Source organism: Telmatherina bonti (genome assembly GCF_933228915.1).
Source record: "Telmatherina bonti genome assembly, chromosome: 3".
NCBI classification, from domain to species: Eukaryota; Metazoa; Chordata; class Actinopteri; order Atheriniformes; family Telmatherinidae; genus Telmatherina; species Telmatherina bonti.
The window spans coordinates 22,317,916-22,336,216 of record NC_136621.1 but is presented as its reverse complement, the minus strand read 5'-3'; the positions used below and the strand labels follow the sequence as shown (position 1 = coordinate 22,336,216).

General features: G+C 38.4%; 1 protein-coding gene across 1 annotated transcript in view; it reads left to right on the top strand.

Annotated features, from left to right (window-relative positions):
• cacna1ib (calcium voltage-gated channel subunit alpha1 Ib) overlaps positions 1-18,301 on the top strand; it is a gene marked incomplete at its 3' end in the record, with an annotated part of 171,149 nt that overhangs the window by 55,650 nt on the left and 97,198 nt on the right. The window contains exon 5 of the mRNA XM_079263089.1: positions 6,990-7,149. Within this exon, the coding sequence (XP_079119215.1) occupies positions 6,990-7,149 (160 nt within the window). The remainder of the gene's footprint in view (positions 1-6,989; positions 7,150-18,301) is intronic.

The window sequence follows — 18,301 nt, the reverse complement described above, 5'->3', positions numbered from 1 at the left end:
TAATTAGACACAGTTTAGTTCCATTGACAATGTATATAAAAATAAACCTCTCACTTCTTAACCAGTCCACAATTGTAATGTCATACAAAAGATTATCATTTCTTAATCAAAAGAAAATATGAAATGGAATCACAACCTACTGCTGTGCTTGTAAAATGGTAAAACATCAATTGGTTGTTTTCTTTCAGACAACATTCACATGAGATGGAAGTAGTTGCAATGCACGAATGATAACATGTATAAGCCATAGCATACTGATTTTTTATAGACTTGCAAATGTTTTTGGTAATATGTTGACTTAGACATCTAAACTTAGCATGCGTGTTTGCTAGGTTATTTTTTTTTCCCTGTAATAATTCGTGTTGTATTTTACATGTATGGAAAGCCTGATTAGAAACCGTTACAAGGTATAAATTGCTTTTATGGAGCGTTCAACATAGCTGAATGTGTGCATAGTCCCCTTAAAAATGTGCCATGATGCCCTGCAGTACTCTCCTGTTGGTGTTCACTCTTGTTTTGAGCTGCCAGGTGTGTGCAAATCACAGGTATATAACTGGCACCTACCAAACAGAAATATCAAAATGAGATTCTGGAGTCAGTGGCGATCCCATACCTTCAGACATGATCTGGGATCTGACTCGATTCTCCTGGATGACAGCGCTCTCCCTCACAGAGCCACAATCATCACAGAGTAGCTTTAGACTTTTGGAGTGAGGGACATGGAAGGGCTTGCTGTGAGTCCGGACTTCAAATGATTTCAACACTTGTGGGATCACACTGGGCATGCTGCTAGAGTGACCAGTACATCCACACTGACTGCCTTATTATAGCTCCTGGATGAGGAATAGGATGCCATCCCACAGGTAAATATGACGAAGCTCTGTGAGCAGCATGGAAAGGAAAAGGCACCAAGCTGTTGTGGTTGTGCAGTGAAAAGGGAACAAAGTGTAAAAATTGCCTATATCTGTTGTTTTTCCTCATCACTTTGGGAAAGTGCAATCATCCAATTCACCAAGCCCGTTGAAATGACAGGAAACCAAACACAGATGATAAACGATAGCGTGTTTTTTGGGAGCGCTACTCAAAGGTTTAGTTTTGTCGCTCATTCCACATAAGTGTTGTTCTTACACATAATATGTCATTGTAAAGGTACCTAATCCCACTTTAATAGCACATAATACAACACTAGTTGGTATTAATAAAACAAAAAAAAAAAATCATCAACCAAACACTTATTTTTTTGTTTAACTTTTTATGCTAAGCTTATACTAATTTCAAACCTCCAACAACAATATCCACAATGAGATATGTTTACTGGACCAACCTGGCAGCTGAACTTTTTATTTAATGAGATTTTCTTTCTAATAAATAAAAGCAAAGAGAAAAGTTTAAGTTAAGTGTAATCTGCTTACTTACGTTTGTGCAGATGGAACCATGGTATTACATTTGTGGTTCAAAGTGCCTCATTTTAAATAAGATCCAACATTTGGGATTATCCAGCTTTATGAAAGATGGACAAAGATGAATGAGAGAAAGAGAAGGATGATGTGAGAAAAGATGCTGGAGAACTCACATGAGAAGGCTATTATGATGATAGATAGACCCAAAGAAGCGTACAGAATGGAGGGAGTCGAACGAATACAGATAAACCTATCAAGGGGCAGTGTAGAGAACTGGAAGGAGGAAGATGAGAAAAGACATGTTTAGTTACATGAAAAAGAAAAGAAATAAATTCAACCAATGCAGTTTGTTTCTGTTCTGTATTTCCTGATACACAATATACAAATACACAATACATAAATACATAATATATATACACAATATCCTGATACACTGATTTACAAACGTATCCCAACACCCAGTTATACACACACACACAGAAGCACATGAGTGTATTGGATTGTATTGTTTTTTTTTTCTTTTTTAATTAAATTAATTTTTAAAGAACTGATACTCAGGTGATGTAAATTTCTCCAGACCTTTAGTAGAAAAGAGACGCCAAAACACAGTCAGACATGGACTCTCACACCTACACACACATATGTACACAGAACCTAAAACCACACAGAACTGTCATGGATTTCTGCACACTGAAGGCATTTACAGTAGTTTATTTCCATTTAGCAACACCTATACAGCAGCATATAAACAGCTTGTTGATTATCTGTGTTCAACTCAGTAGTTGGGATTAGTTTGAGAACAGCTCAGCTGGAGACTTCTCCTCTGAGGTCCTCAGGAAGGTGGTTTTGTGAAAGTCATGCTTCTCATGAACGACAACTGAAATTAAAAGTTCAGTTCATCCATTTAAAATGCATATTTTACATTCAGCCATTTTAATTTTGACCTCGTTCCAAGTTTAATTGATTTCAGTCATTTTAACCCTTAAACCGCCAAAATGACACAAATAGCTATTGCTTCTACCCTGTAACGTCACAATTTGAAATTAGATAAGTAATTTTCCATCATAAATCTGGTTCATAATCTTTTTTTCTTTTTTTCTTTTTTTTCATATTAACCTTTTTTTTCCTTATTGACAGTTGTGGGTTTATTCTGCAGAAGTGTGCAATGCATGGTGGATGATGTCGTGTGAATTTGATGTAATGTAATGAAGATGTTGGCAGTGAATGCAACAGGACCTCACCTAATCTGAATGAATTCACTTTCAGGATTTTTATTTATAAATGTGCTGTGTTCTGATCAGCAGTCACAGAAAAATTATTGTATTCAATGAATGTTAGTTTGTACGCAATGATTTGAATTATTGCAATTCTGGTTGTAAAACATTCATACATGAGGTGGTAGATTGAGTTCCACTCGGTTGTGATTGGTCGTTACTTCTTTCTCTTTTGTGGCGGAAAGAAGTGAAAAAACAAACTTTCATACGATGGAACTTGGTGATTAAGACTTTTATATGTCAACCGTCAACATGCTGTTTCCCATCATCTCCACCTATCTGTTCAGGCTGTTTGTGATTCCAGCATGCAGGCCAGAGGCAGAAGCATATTATATTTACCTTGTTATTTTGACACTGTGTGTATACATGTGGGAGACCGGCTGAAACCCAGAAGCTGTTGACCACACACCAACCCTACTTGTCAATCCAAAGTAAACCCCTGCTCTAGGCATTGCATTAGGCATGAGACAGATTGACAAAATTTAGCCTGTGATTTTTTTTTTTTCTTTTTGATTTCTGGAGAAATATTTTATTTGAGTTTCCTGTCAATCTCTTTTCTGTTGGTATTTTTGTTTCTCAGCAATTTTACTACCTAAATGTGTAGAGCAAGATAAATAATATACAAGGACTATTTCCCTGAAGGCATACTTGTGCTTTGGCAATGTTTCCATAATTACATTGAATGAACTGCAACCTAATTTTATCATGTGTTCTAGCTGCCGTTTCAGAACAGCAACACTAGAGGAGAACTAGTACTTCTCTTTCTCCAGTAGGCATTTTCTCCTATTAATGTAGGAGAAACACAAGTGTCCCAGTAATACATGAGAGTGTAGCAGGAGATAAACATGAATGAAGCCAGAGGCCTGAAAGTGAAGTGCCTGGATCCACCTCAGCCATTATCTACTGACATGTCCAAATGTCCTCTGGAAAATCAATAAGCCCAGTTTTTTTCTTTTTTTTTTTTTCTTCATACATACAGCCTGCAACTCAGATACCATGCACATGTTATGTAGAAAGGAATCATTTCGAAACTGCTGGCTTGGAGGGATTAGAATATTGAATTGCCTGTTCATATTCATATCAGCAGTTATCTGACTGACTCAGCTCAAGATCTAGTTTGAACTGGAAATCAATGGCTTACTTATGCTTTATTGTTAAGTATTAACAACACAATTACCAACATAAATACTGAAGTGTCAGGTTATTTTGTAAAGCAACAGCCAGACCGACTGCTGAATAGAAAGGTCACTTTATGAAAAACAATGCTGTGGTTGCAGCAGCCGTCTCTGCCAAAAGCCAGTTACTTCACTCCTCTTTATTTGTTGGATGAATAAAAAAGCAATTCTTTGCTTTATTAAAGCCAATTTACCATAGAGCTCATCTCAGGGGTAATCTAATCTCTACACTGTGGGATAGACACCAACACAGTTTCAGATTGCTTTATTCACACACACGCACACACACACAAACACATATATACTGCAGGAGAAAAAAGAAACCAAAGTAGGAAGTCAGACAAAAGCACAACTAATGGGTAAAGCAACAAACTCTTGCATTCATGCACCTGTAGGCATTGCATGACTTAAAAAGAGCACACGCACTCTCAGTGGAGGATGTGTGTATTGACTCAGTTAATGGTGCTAATGGAAATTATCCATGTCTGGTTCCCAGTGGCCACAGCTTAAAGGCTTGGGTCTGTTTTCTGTATTACCTGCCAGCCGCTTTGGGACATGGTGTATTTGCAGCCAAGGTAACGCTCATGAGGTGATTCTTTTTCTGTCACTTTTTTTTTTTTTTTTTTTGTATTTCCATGTTTTTTATTCACCCCGCTGATCTTATTTGTACTCTCCTAATTTCTTTTTACTTTGCATCTAACTTGCCTTCTCTCCATCTGCTGCTGCTCCGGACAAGCTACATGGCAGATAATTAAAGTTCATTTTCATGTAAAAGAAACACTGTTAGTTCATTCTCATTCATATCCCTTTGCATTTATTCCTAATGTAATAAAACATAGACGTTAAAATTCCTTTCTAATTGCAACTTTTATAAATACTTTGAAGTATTGTGTTATTTATTATTATGTTATTTATTATTACAAGAGAGAGACCTGTGGATTTCAGTCGTGGGAAGCAGAGATCCTGTTATGCCTTGTTATGAGCTTCATCACTCTGCTTTATTTTTGTTGGTTTCCTTTACTTTTATAGCACTTATCATCTTTCAGTTGAATATCGATTGTAAACAATTGCTGATATTCTCACATGTGGGTGCTCAGTGTGATATTTCGCTGCTTTAAGCTGCTACTGGCTTCAAAGAGACTTAATCACTGACAGATGTCTGTTTCAACTTTCTCAAAAGGAAACCTGGTTCTCTGATGTTTGATATCTGGCACCAGCACTGCCAGGGTTAGACTTCAATTCCACTGTAGTTTAGCAAAGGGTACATTTAATGATATTCACAATTTATTTGATTTGACTGATATTTTTTATACTGTTAAGTGTTGTCAAAGCCAGGTATTATAATACATCCAAAACAAGGTTAATCTTAAAGGGTGACTCATGAGAAAGATAGAAAAAAAATCACATCTTTAATTATTTATGGTGACACTAGAGGGTATGTGTTGTGTTTATACCAACATTTTTTTTTCTTTTTTTCTGAGCAGAATGAAAATCTCATTTGAAGTGGGATTTAGTGTATATTCTCATGAGACATATTTGAAATGCCCGGTTTACCCTTGTGAAAGCAACAGGTGTTAGGACGGTTTCCAAAAAGGAAAGAAGTCATCTGATAAATAAATAAGATTTACTTCTAATATCTTTTACAGCTCCGCTCTGTCATCAAAAGGAAACATCTGAAGTCAGTGGAACAGTCACAGAAATCTTTGGAAGAAAATCTTTGAAGCATTTCCTCATTTCCCACTGATTAGTCAGCTAAAGACTGTATCAATCCTCGACGGAGATCTAAGCTAAACTAATGGACCATTGGCTTACAATTAGTGTGGAGATTAGCAATTGATTGGCTAATTATGATAATACAGTGGGTTATAGGGAAATGCCAGAGTAAAGTGATTCATTTTAGCTTGAAGAGAATGGGCGGGTTTGGAGAATAATGCAGCATAAGAGGCAGAAACCATAATTAGCTACAAAGACAAAGATTTTCAGTCTCTCTTTCTTGTAGGTTCACAATTTAAACAGATGCACCCTCGTGTATTTCTTCCATTTACTTCAGAAATGGAGCTTGAGATGTTGTTAGGTGTTTTTTCTTTGTTGCAGCATACATTTAAAACAGAAAAGATCCTCAACACAGCCAACACTCCAAGAGTTCTTTGTTGTTCAGAATGAATTGATCAAGCGCACCATTTAGACCTCTAACAGGTAGACACAACTCTCCTGGGACAGAGGTCTTTGTAATTATGTAGATGTTATTCTGATACATAACAACCACCCAAATATTGTTTCATACAATGATTAAATGCTAAAAGTCAGGGCACATATCAGAGAGCATCCCTTGAAACATAATCTTTGTGTTTTCTGTAATGCCTTCACCTTGCTCACTACTGATCTAATTATACAGCATTTTATCATAAGGCTTCACCCCCATGAGGGACATGCACATACATCCAGGACATTTTCAACTTTTTTATTTTATTGTTCATGCCACACAGAGGAACCTGTAGTTCAACTATATATATATATATATATATATATATATATATATATATATATATATATATATGCTATATATATATATATATATATATATATATATATATATATAGTTGAACTACAGGTTCCTCTGTGTGGCATGAACAATAAAATAAAAAAGTTGAAAATGTCCTGGATGTATGTGCATGTCCCTCATGGGGGTGAAGCCTTATGATAAAATGCTGTATAATTAGATCAGTAGTGAGCAAGGTGAAGGCATTACATAAAACACAAAGATTATGTTTCAAGGGATGTTTCAAGGGATGCTCATATATATATAATATATATATTTTTTTTAACTGTTTGCTGTAAGTATTAGTGGTCTATACAAGTGCAATGTATGTCAAGAGAATTTTCTCAAGAGAATGTTATCATGAAGTTCAATATTTAATTTGTGGATTAAGCGTATGTAAATCTCACCCTTTCAAGTCATTCAGTCTTGAATGGTTATGAAAAAAAAATTGTTAATAATAATAGGTAAATAAATAATCAAAAAGCAGCATTTACACTACTTCACCACCTATTTAAAGTAAAGAAAAACAACAAACAAATAAAAAATATGTCTAGCTCACTAAACAGTGTTTTCAGGTGAATGTTTGTCTGTTTTCCTCCAGGCATGCGCATCCTGGTGAACCTGCTGCTTGACACTCTGCCGATGCTGGGTAACGTCCTCCTCCTCTGCTTCTTTGTTTTCTTCATCTTTGGCATCATTGGGGTGCAGCTGTGGGCGGGGCTGCTGAGGAACCGCTGCTATCCAGAAGAAAACTTCACACTGTGAGTCTCTGCCTGGTCTGTTTGTCAGTGTGTGAAAGAGTGTGTGAGGAAATGTGAGGCCCAAGGATCTGTGTTATGCCAGTCTCTATCTGCACATGTCAGCATGTGTGTCATGTCTGCACATTATCACCTCTGTGTCTGTCCACGTGAAACTGTCAGTGCGAAAATGCACTAGATGGAGCTTCCTATTCATATTTGATTTTAGACATCAATAAAAAAAAAAAAAAAACCTGACATTACAGTCACAAGATGTGCCCCAACTTATTTGTGTGACCGTGTGCTCGTGTGTAGAAGTCTATCACCTCTCTTCTCATTGCCTGCCCTCGCTGGGTGTGAAGATTAATCACATCATCTCCTCAATCTTCTGATATTGCCTTAGAGAGGAAGAGATGAAAGCTCCCACGTGGTCTGTTGCTCAAGTGCTAATATAATGAAGCTGACCTCATTGTGCAAGCCAAAATGTGCACAAAGCAAATATCATTATCTCAAAAATCAAGTCTGCCACTCAATTAAAATCAGAGACATTTTTATTTTCCTTATTTATTTATTTACTTTTTAACTTTAACCACTGTTTTCGGTGTCAAATCCTGTTAAACATGATCTGAGTCACAACGAATTTTGAGTCAAGAAAATTGTTTGGCCAAAGAAAAAATATTTTAGAATATGTACATAGCATATTTTTTTTAGCAATGGCTGAATAATTTCTCATTCTTTAACACTTTACTACAGGTCAGTTTTATTGTTTTCTGTATAGTTATATTACCAACAAGCTGGAGGAGAAATTCAGGGGCAGGCAACTCCGGTCCTCGAGCGCCGCCGTCCTGCAAATGTTAGGAGTTTCCCTGCTGCAACACACCTGATTTAAATCGATGGCTACTTAGCAGACTTGTGCAAAGTTTGATGTGAAGCTCTGCACAAGTCTGCTGATTAGGTCTGATGTGTGCCAGGTGTGTTGCAGCAAAGAAAACTCCTATTTCCAGGACTGTGGCACTCGAGGACCGGCGTTGCCTACCCCTGCTCGAGAGGAAGAGGCGGAGTGCTACAAGTGTTAGGAGTTTCCCTGCTGCATCACTCCTGACTCTGATCAACCAGTAATTAGCATTCATCCTCTGGACAAGTCTGAAAACTATGTCTATTGTGTGTCTGGTGTGTTGCAGTATGGACACTCCCAACACTTGCAAGATCACCACTCTTGCAGACTGCAGCTGGTTGCCCCTGAATGGGAAGGAACAGATTCTTTTTGCATGATTGATTAGTTATTAAATTACTCTAATTCAGGGTGTAAAACTCCAGTCCTCAAGGGGCAGTATCCGGCAGGTTTTTGTTGTTTCCATGCACCAACACACCTGGTTCAAATGAAATGGATCCAGCAGCTTCTTATCAACCTATTTATGAATTTCGGTCAGGTGTGTTGGAGCATGGAGACAACAAAAACCTGCAGGATACCGGCCCTTCTGGACTGGAGTTTGACACCTGTGCTCTAATTCATCTGCACACAGGGATTACAGATTCTGCTCAAAAAGCATCCAATCAAATTCTTTATTTAATGGGTGAATAATTTCTTCTTTCTTCCAAACATTCATTTCCTTAACAGCTTAGTCCAACTAAGGTTCACAGGGAAGCGGAAGCCCATCTCAGCAACCATTAGGCGAGAGGTAGGGTATACCCTGGACAGATTACCATCCCATTGCAGGGCAATTTCTTCTTTCAACATTAACATTACCAAAAAAAAAAAAGAAAAAAGTATGTCACTTTATTATTGTATATTTTTTCTTGTGACAAGGCTGTGCAATCACAAAGTCTGTGACTTCCACGAATGCATTCACCTATAGAATACCCCCAGCGATGTCTGGGGTTGGAAAATATCTCAGTGTGAATGGAAACCAAATGCACTGTACCTTTATGTCCCTGTGAGCTGTGACCTTTAGTTTGACAACTGAATGCACTTCTGCTTTCCTTTATATATTGGTACGTTTCAAGACTAATGCTCTCAGTGGCTCCAGGATGTTTATTTTAGTAGCAGTATCAGAAATTCAATTACCCTTCTGTCATGTCACTCAAAATCAGAGAAGTCCAATCTCTTTGTGAGTGATTTCCGTTTACTCTGTGCATGTTCTGCAGCAGCGGAGGGAGTACAGTTGTTTTTCTTAGGTATTTTTAGAGGGTGTTCTGTATTTATTTATTTGTATGGCGCACATCTGAAGAATGTCTCGTACACCACATCTTTTGCCTGGTGGTAGCTGGCATTGTCTTCAACCCTCCAATAACTATAAACTGGATGAATATGTTATTAGAAAAAAAAAAAAAACAGCTAAATATTTTTGTTTTATTCTTTGCGTTGACCTTTTTTTGCTTGCATAAAACAACAACGGCAACCTTCAGTAGAGAAGATGAATTTCCATCCAATCACAAACAGCATGCACAAGGAATTTATTAACAAACGCCTAATGTAGTATGTTATTGTGTTATTTCAGATTTTGTGTTAAGCTACAGTTATGTGCATACCATCAATAAAAGTGATTAATTTAAAGAAATTAGAAATATTTCAATTCCATTATTTCTTTGAATGACAGATAACCTGCAACAGTTCAGCATGGTAATCCAGTGTTTAGTTTAAATGTAGCGCAACTTGTGTCTTTTTGATGGCAACATTTAATTTTATTGGTGTTTGTCTTCTAAAAGCTGTTGTTGGAAAGTCACTGGAATGAACTTTGTAATCTGATGTTAATAAGAAACAATATGTGGCTACTTAAAATGGTTTAACTGTGTTCAGTTACGGAGCAGCTTGGGATTTGTCTAAATTGTTTTCTTGGACAAACAGCCTCATTTAAAGTGTTAATATCCATGAATTATTTAGGTAATTTTAACTCAGGTCCACTACTAGTTATCTGGAATTTAATGAATGGATATCTATTGATTAAGTACCATGTCAAGTTCCCTTTGTATTTATTCTCTGAAATGGTTGTTTTATCACTTGGTGAATTCAGGAAGTACATATGAAGTGACCAAGTAAAAAAAAGAAAAACAAACAAATTACAAACAAAGTATATGATAAATACTGCTATTTAATCATGTTTAAGTCATACGTTCAGACACTGGTACTGTTTTCTGCAAGGCACAGAAGGAGTCAGGATTAGGAGCTTGCTGCTTGTATCTGTTTACCCCAGTTTATCATAAATGCAGCTTTTACCATTACAGTGACAGTTTAGAGTGGCAGTCAGGTACATGATCAGACTGATTGTCTAGACAGCAGTTTGCATTACTAAGTCTATGTCACTGGGTTCTCTGCTGTTCCCAATGAGATGGCGTAGTCGTGACTTCGTTTGAGGTTATTTATTCTTTTCCCAGGCAATCCACCAACATCCAGCAATATATACAGTGAACAATATGTACAATATGTACAATATTTATGCTGATTTCACCACTAAATATCTCCAGCTCCAAAAACACAGTGTGACTTGTTACGCTCTAATCTGTACTTCCCACTCTCCACCCCAACAACACCAAAACGAGTGTCTTATAAATACTAAGGCCCGGCCAACAGGTTCTCCTAAATCCCCAAAGTAATACGCACACAACACTCCTAAGATAAGACACATTTGTAAACCCCCACACTTTTCCCACCTTTGAAATATAAAGAAAACGAACATCATATTGTGGCGCAGTGCGGCGTTCAGTGGGGCACAGGATGGTGACGTCACTCCTGTATTGCGCAATCCTCGGCTATTTGAACATAGCAAACCCATTGATACTGTTTACCCATTCATCTCCAGCAGGCATGACTGACACCCGGGTAAGTTTCCATCCCGTACCCTGTTCCCATTATCAGCAGAACCACTCGGGGTGCATCCTTAATGGATGTCGTGGTAACAGGTGTAATGTCTGGAATGTTCAATTCAATTCAATTCAACTTTATTTATATAGCGTCAAATCACGGCAATGCCATCTCAAGACGCTTTACAGACAGAGGGGAAAACATAATGAAGGCCAATTCATAACAGCCTATATAAGGAAACCAACAGATTGAGTTGAGTCCAACTCAATCTCCCATCCTGAGCAAGCATACTGGCAACAGTGGGAAGGAAAAAACTCCCTTTTAACAGGAAGGAAACCTCCGGCAGAACCCGGCTCAGGACAGGCAGCCATCTGCCTCTGCTGTGTGGGGGGAAGAGGACAGAAAGACAACAGGAACTGCTACTCCCGGCCAGGGAGACCTGCTGAGACAGGAGACATACATGTTAATGATGCAACACTGTTATGGGGGGGATAAAAGAGAGAGATAAAGAGAAAAAGAAAGAAGCTCAGTGTATCAGGAAATGTCCCTCAGCAGTCTAAACCTATAGCAGCATAACTAAGGGATGCTAACCATCCCTAGCTATAGGACTTATCAAAAAGATAAGTCTTCAGCCTAGTCTTAAAGGTGGGGAGGGTGTCTGCTTCCCTAACACTAACTGGGAGCTTATTCCATAAGAGAGGGGCCTGATAACCAAAGGCTCTGCCTCCTGCTCGGCTCTTTGAGACTCTAGGAACCACAAGTAAGCCTGCAGTCTGCGAACGAAGTACTCTACTTGGTATATAAGGAACAATGAGGTCTTTGATATATAGTGGTGCCTGGTTGTGGAGGGCTTTATATGTAAGGAGAAGAATTTTAAATTCTATTCTAGATTCAACAGGCAGCCAATGAAGAGAGGCTAAAACTGGAGAAATATGATCTCTCATGCTGGTTCTGGTCAGGACTCTGGCTGCAGAATTCTGGATCAGCTGAAGGCTTTTCAGGGCATATTTAGGACAGCCCAGTAATAGAGAGTTACAGTAATCTAGTCTCGAAGTAACAAAAGCGTGAACCAGTTTTTCTGCATCACTCCGAGACAGAATGTCCCTAATTTTGGCTATATTACGTAAATGAAAGAAGGCTGTTTTAGTAACCTGCTTAATATGTGGGCCAAAGGACAGGTCAGGGTCAAATATTACTCCAAGGTTTCTCACTGTAGCACTGGAAGCTAAAGTAATGCCATCCAGGTTCATTACAAAACCGGAAAATTATTTCTGAGTTTTTCAGATCCAACGAGAATTACTTCAGTCTTATCTGAGTTTAAGAGGAGAAAATTTCTAGACATCCAAGTCTTTATGTCTATGAGACAATTTTGTAGCCTATTGGGCTGATTTGTTTCATCTGGTTTAAAGGATAAGTATAGTTGAGTATCATCTGCATAACAATGAAAGTTTTTTCCATGCTGTCTAATAATTTTGCCTAAAGGGAGCATATATAGCGTGAAGAGTATTGGTCCAAGTACAGAACCTTGAGGAACTCCATGACTTACTGTAGTTTGGGAGGAGGACTTGTCATTTACATGAACAAACTGAAAAGTTTATCAGATAAATATGATTTAAACCAGCTTAACGCTGTACCTGTAATTCCAATCACCTGTTCTAGTCTTTGTAACAGAATGTTATGATCGACTGTATCAAATGCAGCACTAAGATCAAGCAAGATAAGTACGGACACAAGTCCTTTGTCTGAGGCCATAAGAAGGTCATTAGTAACTTTCACCAATGCTGTGTCAGTACTATGATGAGCTCTAAATCCTGACTGAAACTCCTCGCATAAATTATTTCTGCTCAGGTGGGCATGTAGCTGAGCGGAAACTATTTTCTCCAGAATTTTGGACATAAATGGGAGGTTAGATATAGGTCTATAATTTGCTATCACCTCTGGATCCAGAGATTGCTTTTTAAGTAAAGGCTTGATTACAGCAGTTTTAAATGATTGTGGTACATATCCTGTCACTAAAGACATATTGATAAGATTTAGTAGTGATGTATTAATTAAAGGGAAAATGTCCTTAAAGAGGCTTGTTGGGAGAGGGTCTAAGATACAGGTGGATGGTTTAGATGAAGCTATTATTTTAGTTAATTCAGAGGGTTGGACAGGACAGAAACTATTTAGACACAAGTCAGATCCTGGTTCTAAGGATGCTTCGGAGACCACAACAGGCTCAACATTATAGGTAGAAGGAAGAGTATTGTGAATTTGATCTCTAATAGTGTCAATTTTATTCCTGAAAAAATACATGAAATCATCACAGCTAAGTGAGAAAGGAATACATGGCTCCACAGCGCTCCGGCCCCTAGTAAGCCTAGCTACAGTGCTGAAAAGAAACCGAGGGTTGTTTTTGTTTTCCTCTATCAATGATGAATAATAAGCTGTTCTTGCCGTACGTAAGGCTTGTTTGTATACGATTAAACTTTCTTTCCAGGTTAAGTGAGACTCCTTTAGTCCTGATGAACGCCATCTGTTTTCCAAACGCCTTGATGCCTGTTTTAGAGCTCGAAGCTGGGAATTAAACCAGGGAGCCTTCATAATCTTACCTAATTTCTTCTTCTTTAGGGGAGCAACATTATCCAAGGTTGTACGCATTGAAGCTGTTATAGTATCAGCATGTTGATCAATCTGAGCAGGAGTAAGGCTTAAAGGGGGACTCAGTCATGCTAACACATGGTAGATGTGAAAAAATTGATTCAATTGATTGTTTAAATTTTGTAATATTATTGTCTGATAAACATCTACTATAGTAGAATTTATTTTTGGTCAGTGAGTAATCAAATAAAGTGAATTCAAAGGTTAACAAGAAGTGATCGAACAAGACAGGGTTTTGAGGAAATACTTTGAGCTTATCAGTCTCAATACCATATGTTAGAATAAGATCAAGAGTGTGACCATGAGAGTGAGTGGCTCCATTGACATTTTGTGAAAACCCAATTGAGTTTAGAATAGAGCTAAAGGAAATGTTTAAACTATCATTTTCAACGTCAACATGAATATTAAAATCACCTAGTACAATGACCTTATCAGTAGTCAGCACTAACTCAGACAAGAGATCAGAGAATTCGGTCAGAAACTCGGAGTAAGGTCCAGGTGGGCGATACACTAATGCTAAAAGGAGCGGTTTCTCTGAATTCCATTTTGGATGAGATAAATTTAATGTCAGGAATTCAAAGGATTTATAGTTAGTTTTGTGCTTAGGATTAATTAAAAATTCTGAATTAAAAATAGCTGCAACACCTCCTCCTGCCTGTAGTTCTAGGAATGTGAAAGTTTAAATAGTTAGCTGGTATAGCTTCATTAATACTAACATAATCCTCTTGCTGTAACCAGGTTTCCGTAAGACAGAATAAATCAATGTGGTGATCACCTATCAAGTCATTGACTAATAAAGACTTATTTGGGAGGGATCTAATATTCAGTAGGCCACACTTTATTGTCTTATTTTCAGATTTTATTAGATCCATTGTTTTATTTTTATGAGGTTTTCACGATTAACCCCAGAAGTGTTTTTGTGTTGTTTAATTCTTACTGCTGGGAAGTTGTATAAGGTCGGAATGGGGTTTTGGGAGGGCGGCGGCAGGTGGGAAGCTGCAGAAAAGTGTGTAGGACTACAATTCTGCCTCCTGGTCCCAACCCTGAGTTGTCAATTTAGCTGACTAATAAAAGAGTCCATATTGCTAGATAAGAGAGTGGCTCCATCCAACGTGGGATGGATGCCATCTCTCCTAATAAGACCAGGCTTTCCCCAAAAAGCGCTCCAATTATCTATAAAACCCACGTTGTTATCGGGACACCACCTAGACAACCAGCGGTTGAAGGATGACATGCGGCTAAACATGTCATCGCTGATTAAATTTGGCAAGGGACCAGAGAAAACTACGGAGTCCGACATGCTCTTGGCAAAGTTACACACTGAAGCAACATTAATTTTAGTGACCTCCGATTGGCATAACCGGGTGTCGTTACCGCCGACGTGAATTACAATCTTACGGTATTTACGTTTAGCCTTAGCCAGCAGTTTCAAATACGATTCGACGTCGCCCGCTCTGGCCCCAGGAATGCATTTGACTATGGTCCCCGGTGTCTCTAGAGCCACGTTTCTGACTATGGAACTACCTATAATCAGGGTTTCTGCCTCAGCGGGTGTGTCACCGAGCGGGGAAAATCTGTTAGAAACGTGAACAGGTCGGTGGTGGCCAGTGGGTTTTGGTTTGGGGCTACGCTTCCGCCTGACCGTCGTCCAGCCCGCCTCGGCTCCCGGCTGCGCGGGAACTGCTGAGGGACGGCTCGGGATGGCTGCCCTGGCTGGTAGCTCCGCACTGGCTAATGGGGGCTTGCTGACTAACTGCTTCCCTAACTGAGTGCGGAGCTGGGCTTCTAACTCACAGAGCCTCGCCTCCAAGGCTGCCAAGCTGCTACACTTAATACACCTACCGTTATCACTAAAGGAGGCGGAGGAGTAGCTAAACATCAGACACACCGAGCAAGAAAAGGCAGGGGACCGGGGTGTGGGATGAGAGCTAGCAGCCATGCTAAAACCGAGTGCTTGAGCTGTTTAAGTCAGTAAACAGAAAGCCAAAGATCCCAAAAATAAATGCAATATATAGAACAGTGGTTTGGGAAGATATTGTGCGCTAAAGTGAGTGGTTGGTTAACAATAGATAGAAGTTAGAAAGAAGTTAAAGGAGCCAACGGCTCGTAGCAATCCGTAGTGACACACGCTAGGGAAACAGGAAATGACACAATACGTTACCGCAACGTCAGCGCGTCCAGACAACGCCCAATGTTAGGCTACGTGGGACTGCGAGTGTAATTCTGGGGATAAACCAGTCCGTAATAGTAGCCAGGTGGGTGGGTGTGGGCAACTGTGACCAGGTGGCCTTGTCACAGTCTATAAAGAAAATAGTAACCTTCGGAATAGGCTGCCCATAGCAAACACACAATTGTGGGATGCCATGCCCTAAATCCATCAAAGTTACAGAGATAAGATCAAGAAAGTGAGCAAAAGATGCATAAGAACAGGATTTTCTTTTTTTTTTCCTATTTTCCCCTCTTTTGTTAGAGGTTGGTAAACAGTGTGGGTTGGCTGTAAATCACACGGCACAGTTTCCGGGAAAAAAAAAAAAAAAGAACAGAAGTTATTGAACAACACCTTTGGCTGGTGCCTCTGCTGACAGGTGTCCAACATCTCCTCAGGTGTGGAATGACTGATGTCTGCCTGCAAGCAAACATAATCACATCTATACAGACACACAATCTAATAACGAGATAGACTGCTGTCACTGAATGTCTGTTCACTTTTACACACACTTACTTGGGAGTAATATGTACAATAATGAAATTGGAAACAAAAAGTAGGTACATTGAGTCTGTTTCTGTTTTTTATACCTTTAGTCACTTTTCTAACACCTTGGAGTAGTAACAAGACAAAAACTCAAACAGTAGGAGTGACAGGTTGTCTCCACAAAATCACATGTACAAACACAGGTCTGTTCATTGCGCAGGGACTAAAATACAAGGCCTTTTCTTCCTGACACACAAACACCAAGTATAATGTGAGCATTTATATTGCCATAGAAACAAGAGCTTTGCTGTGCTAATATGTGAAATGAAAGAGCAACACAGGTGGGCTAAGAATGGAACGGATGGACAGAGGACTGTTTGATATTTCTCTTTGTACTTCTGATAAGTTACAACAAAACCCAAATATAATGTCTGTTAGATGATGAACCAACATCAAGAGTTGAGGATAAGTTTAACATACTAGCAATGTTCAGTGCGATGGAGTCCAGGACAAGACCTGAGCACACAAAGACCCTAAAAAAAAGCAAAAAAAAACAAAAAAAAAAACATCACAAGTGGAACAAAGTACATGAAAAACAAAACCAAAACCAAAAAAAGGATAAAAAAAAAAAAAAAAAAAAAAAAACAGGATACAAATTGATGAACTAATGAATGATGTTTGGAGGAAAGTTTGTGTAAAGAGGCCTTCAGGTCAAACTCCTGCATGTGTTTTTTCGAGTTGTTGAATATGATTCTGAAAGTTAGGCTCTTCTAGATGGTCAGTTATATAGGGGTCACAGTGACATTCAGAATTTGACCTTTATTAAACCAGTCATACAAACGCAACCCAGAATGCCACTGTGTTACCCTCGAGCAACACAATTACACTCAATTACAATGATGATTCAAATATATGTCGTCAAACGTGATCTACATAGGATTAGATCAAATTCTTGTGTTATTATGAAACATTTTTAACCAAAGGAAATATGTGATGGAGGGAATTTTATGAGGCACATAAGTGAGGTTGCATGATATCACATGAACGTCAACTCACTGCCATCTTTGCACATCAAGAAGTTGTTTTCTGTTGCTTTAATGTTTAAAATACTAAATACCAGAACCTCAGAGAAGTTATTACTGCTTAAACAACACCTTTTACTGCAACATCCATAGTCACAGCAGTACGTTGTCTTGTTACTGGCCCTCTTTATATTTCCCATACTGGTTTATCTTTAGTCTTAAAATCCGATTTTTCTGAAAAGAAAATCTTCTTTCAAATCTTGGCAAAATCTAAGTTTACTGTCTAAAGACATTTTGACACAGATTCATTTGTTTTATGAGTCAACGTAACTGAGACGCTGTTTGAGATGAATTGAACTGAATGACAAGATTAATCTCCAAAGGGAAACTATACCACTGCTGTGTTGTAAATTGTTCAGTTGAATAAGATAAATGGATGGATGGATGGATGGATGGATGGATGGATGGATGGATGGATGGATGGATAGATAGATAGATAGATAGATAGATAGATAGATAGATAGATAGATAGATAGATAGATAGATAGATAGATAGTGCATAGGATCATTTTCTCTATTCAATCCAACATATTTTAAAGTGACATAAGCAGCCAGACATAGACATTGAGCAGTGGAGAGATGGTGTCGTACAGTATCATACCACCGCTGTAAAACACTAGGTCAGATGTAATGGTTTTACAAAGAAAAAAAAATGTATTCATCCATAACTTTTTTTTTCTGTGATCTGCCCTTTAGTTAACAACCCACAAATCACACAGAGCTCTTTCTACGTCATTGGCTACTATGTTTCTCTCTGTTAATGTCAGGACAAAAACCTTTACTTTTCTTTCTGGAAAAAATGTAATGGTAACATGGAAATGAACAATGGCTTCATTGATGTTATTGTTGGTTTGATGGTTGTAGCATTAGCTGTTGGTTGTGTTGTGTTTGGCAAGTCATGCCTACAGTGCAGTTAAGTTTTATATTGCAAGTCCTGGCAGCCAAGTGCAGTCAGTTATT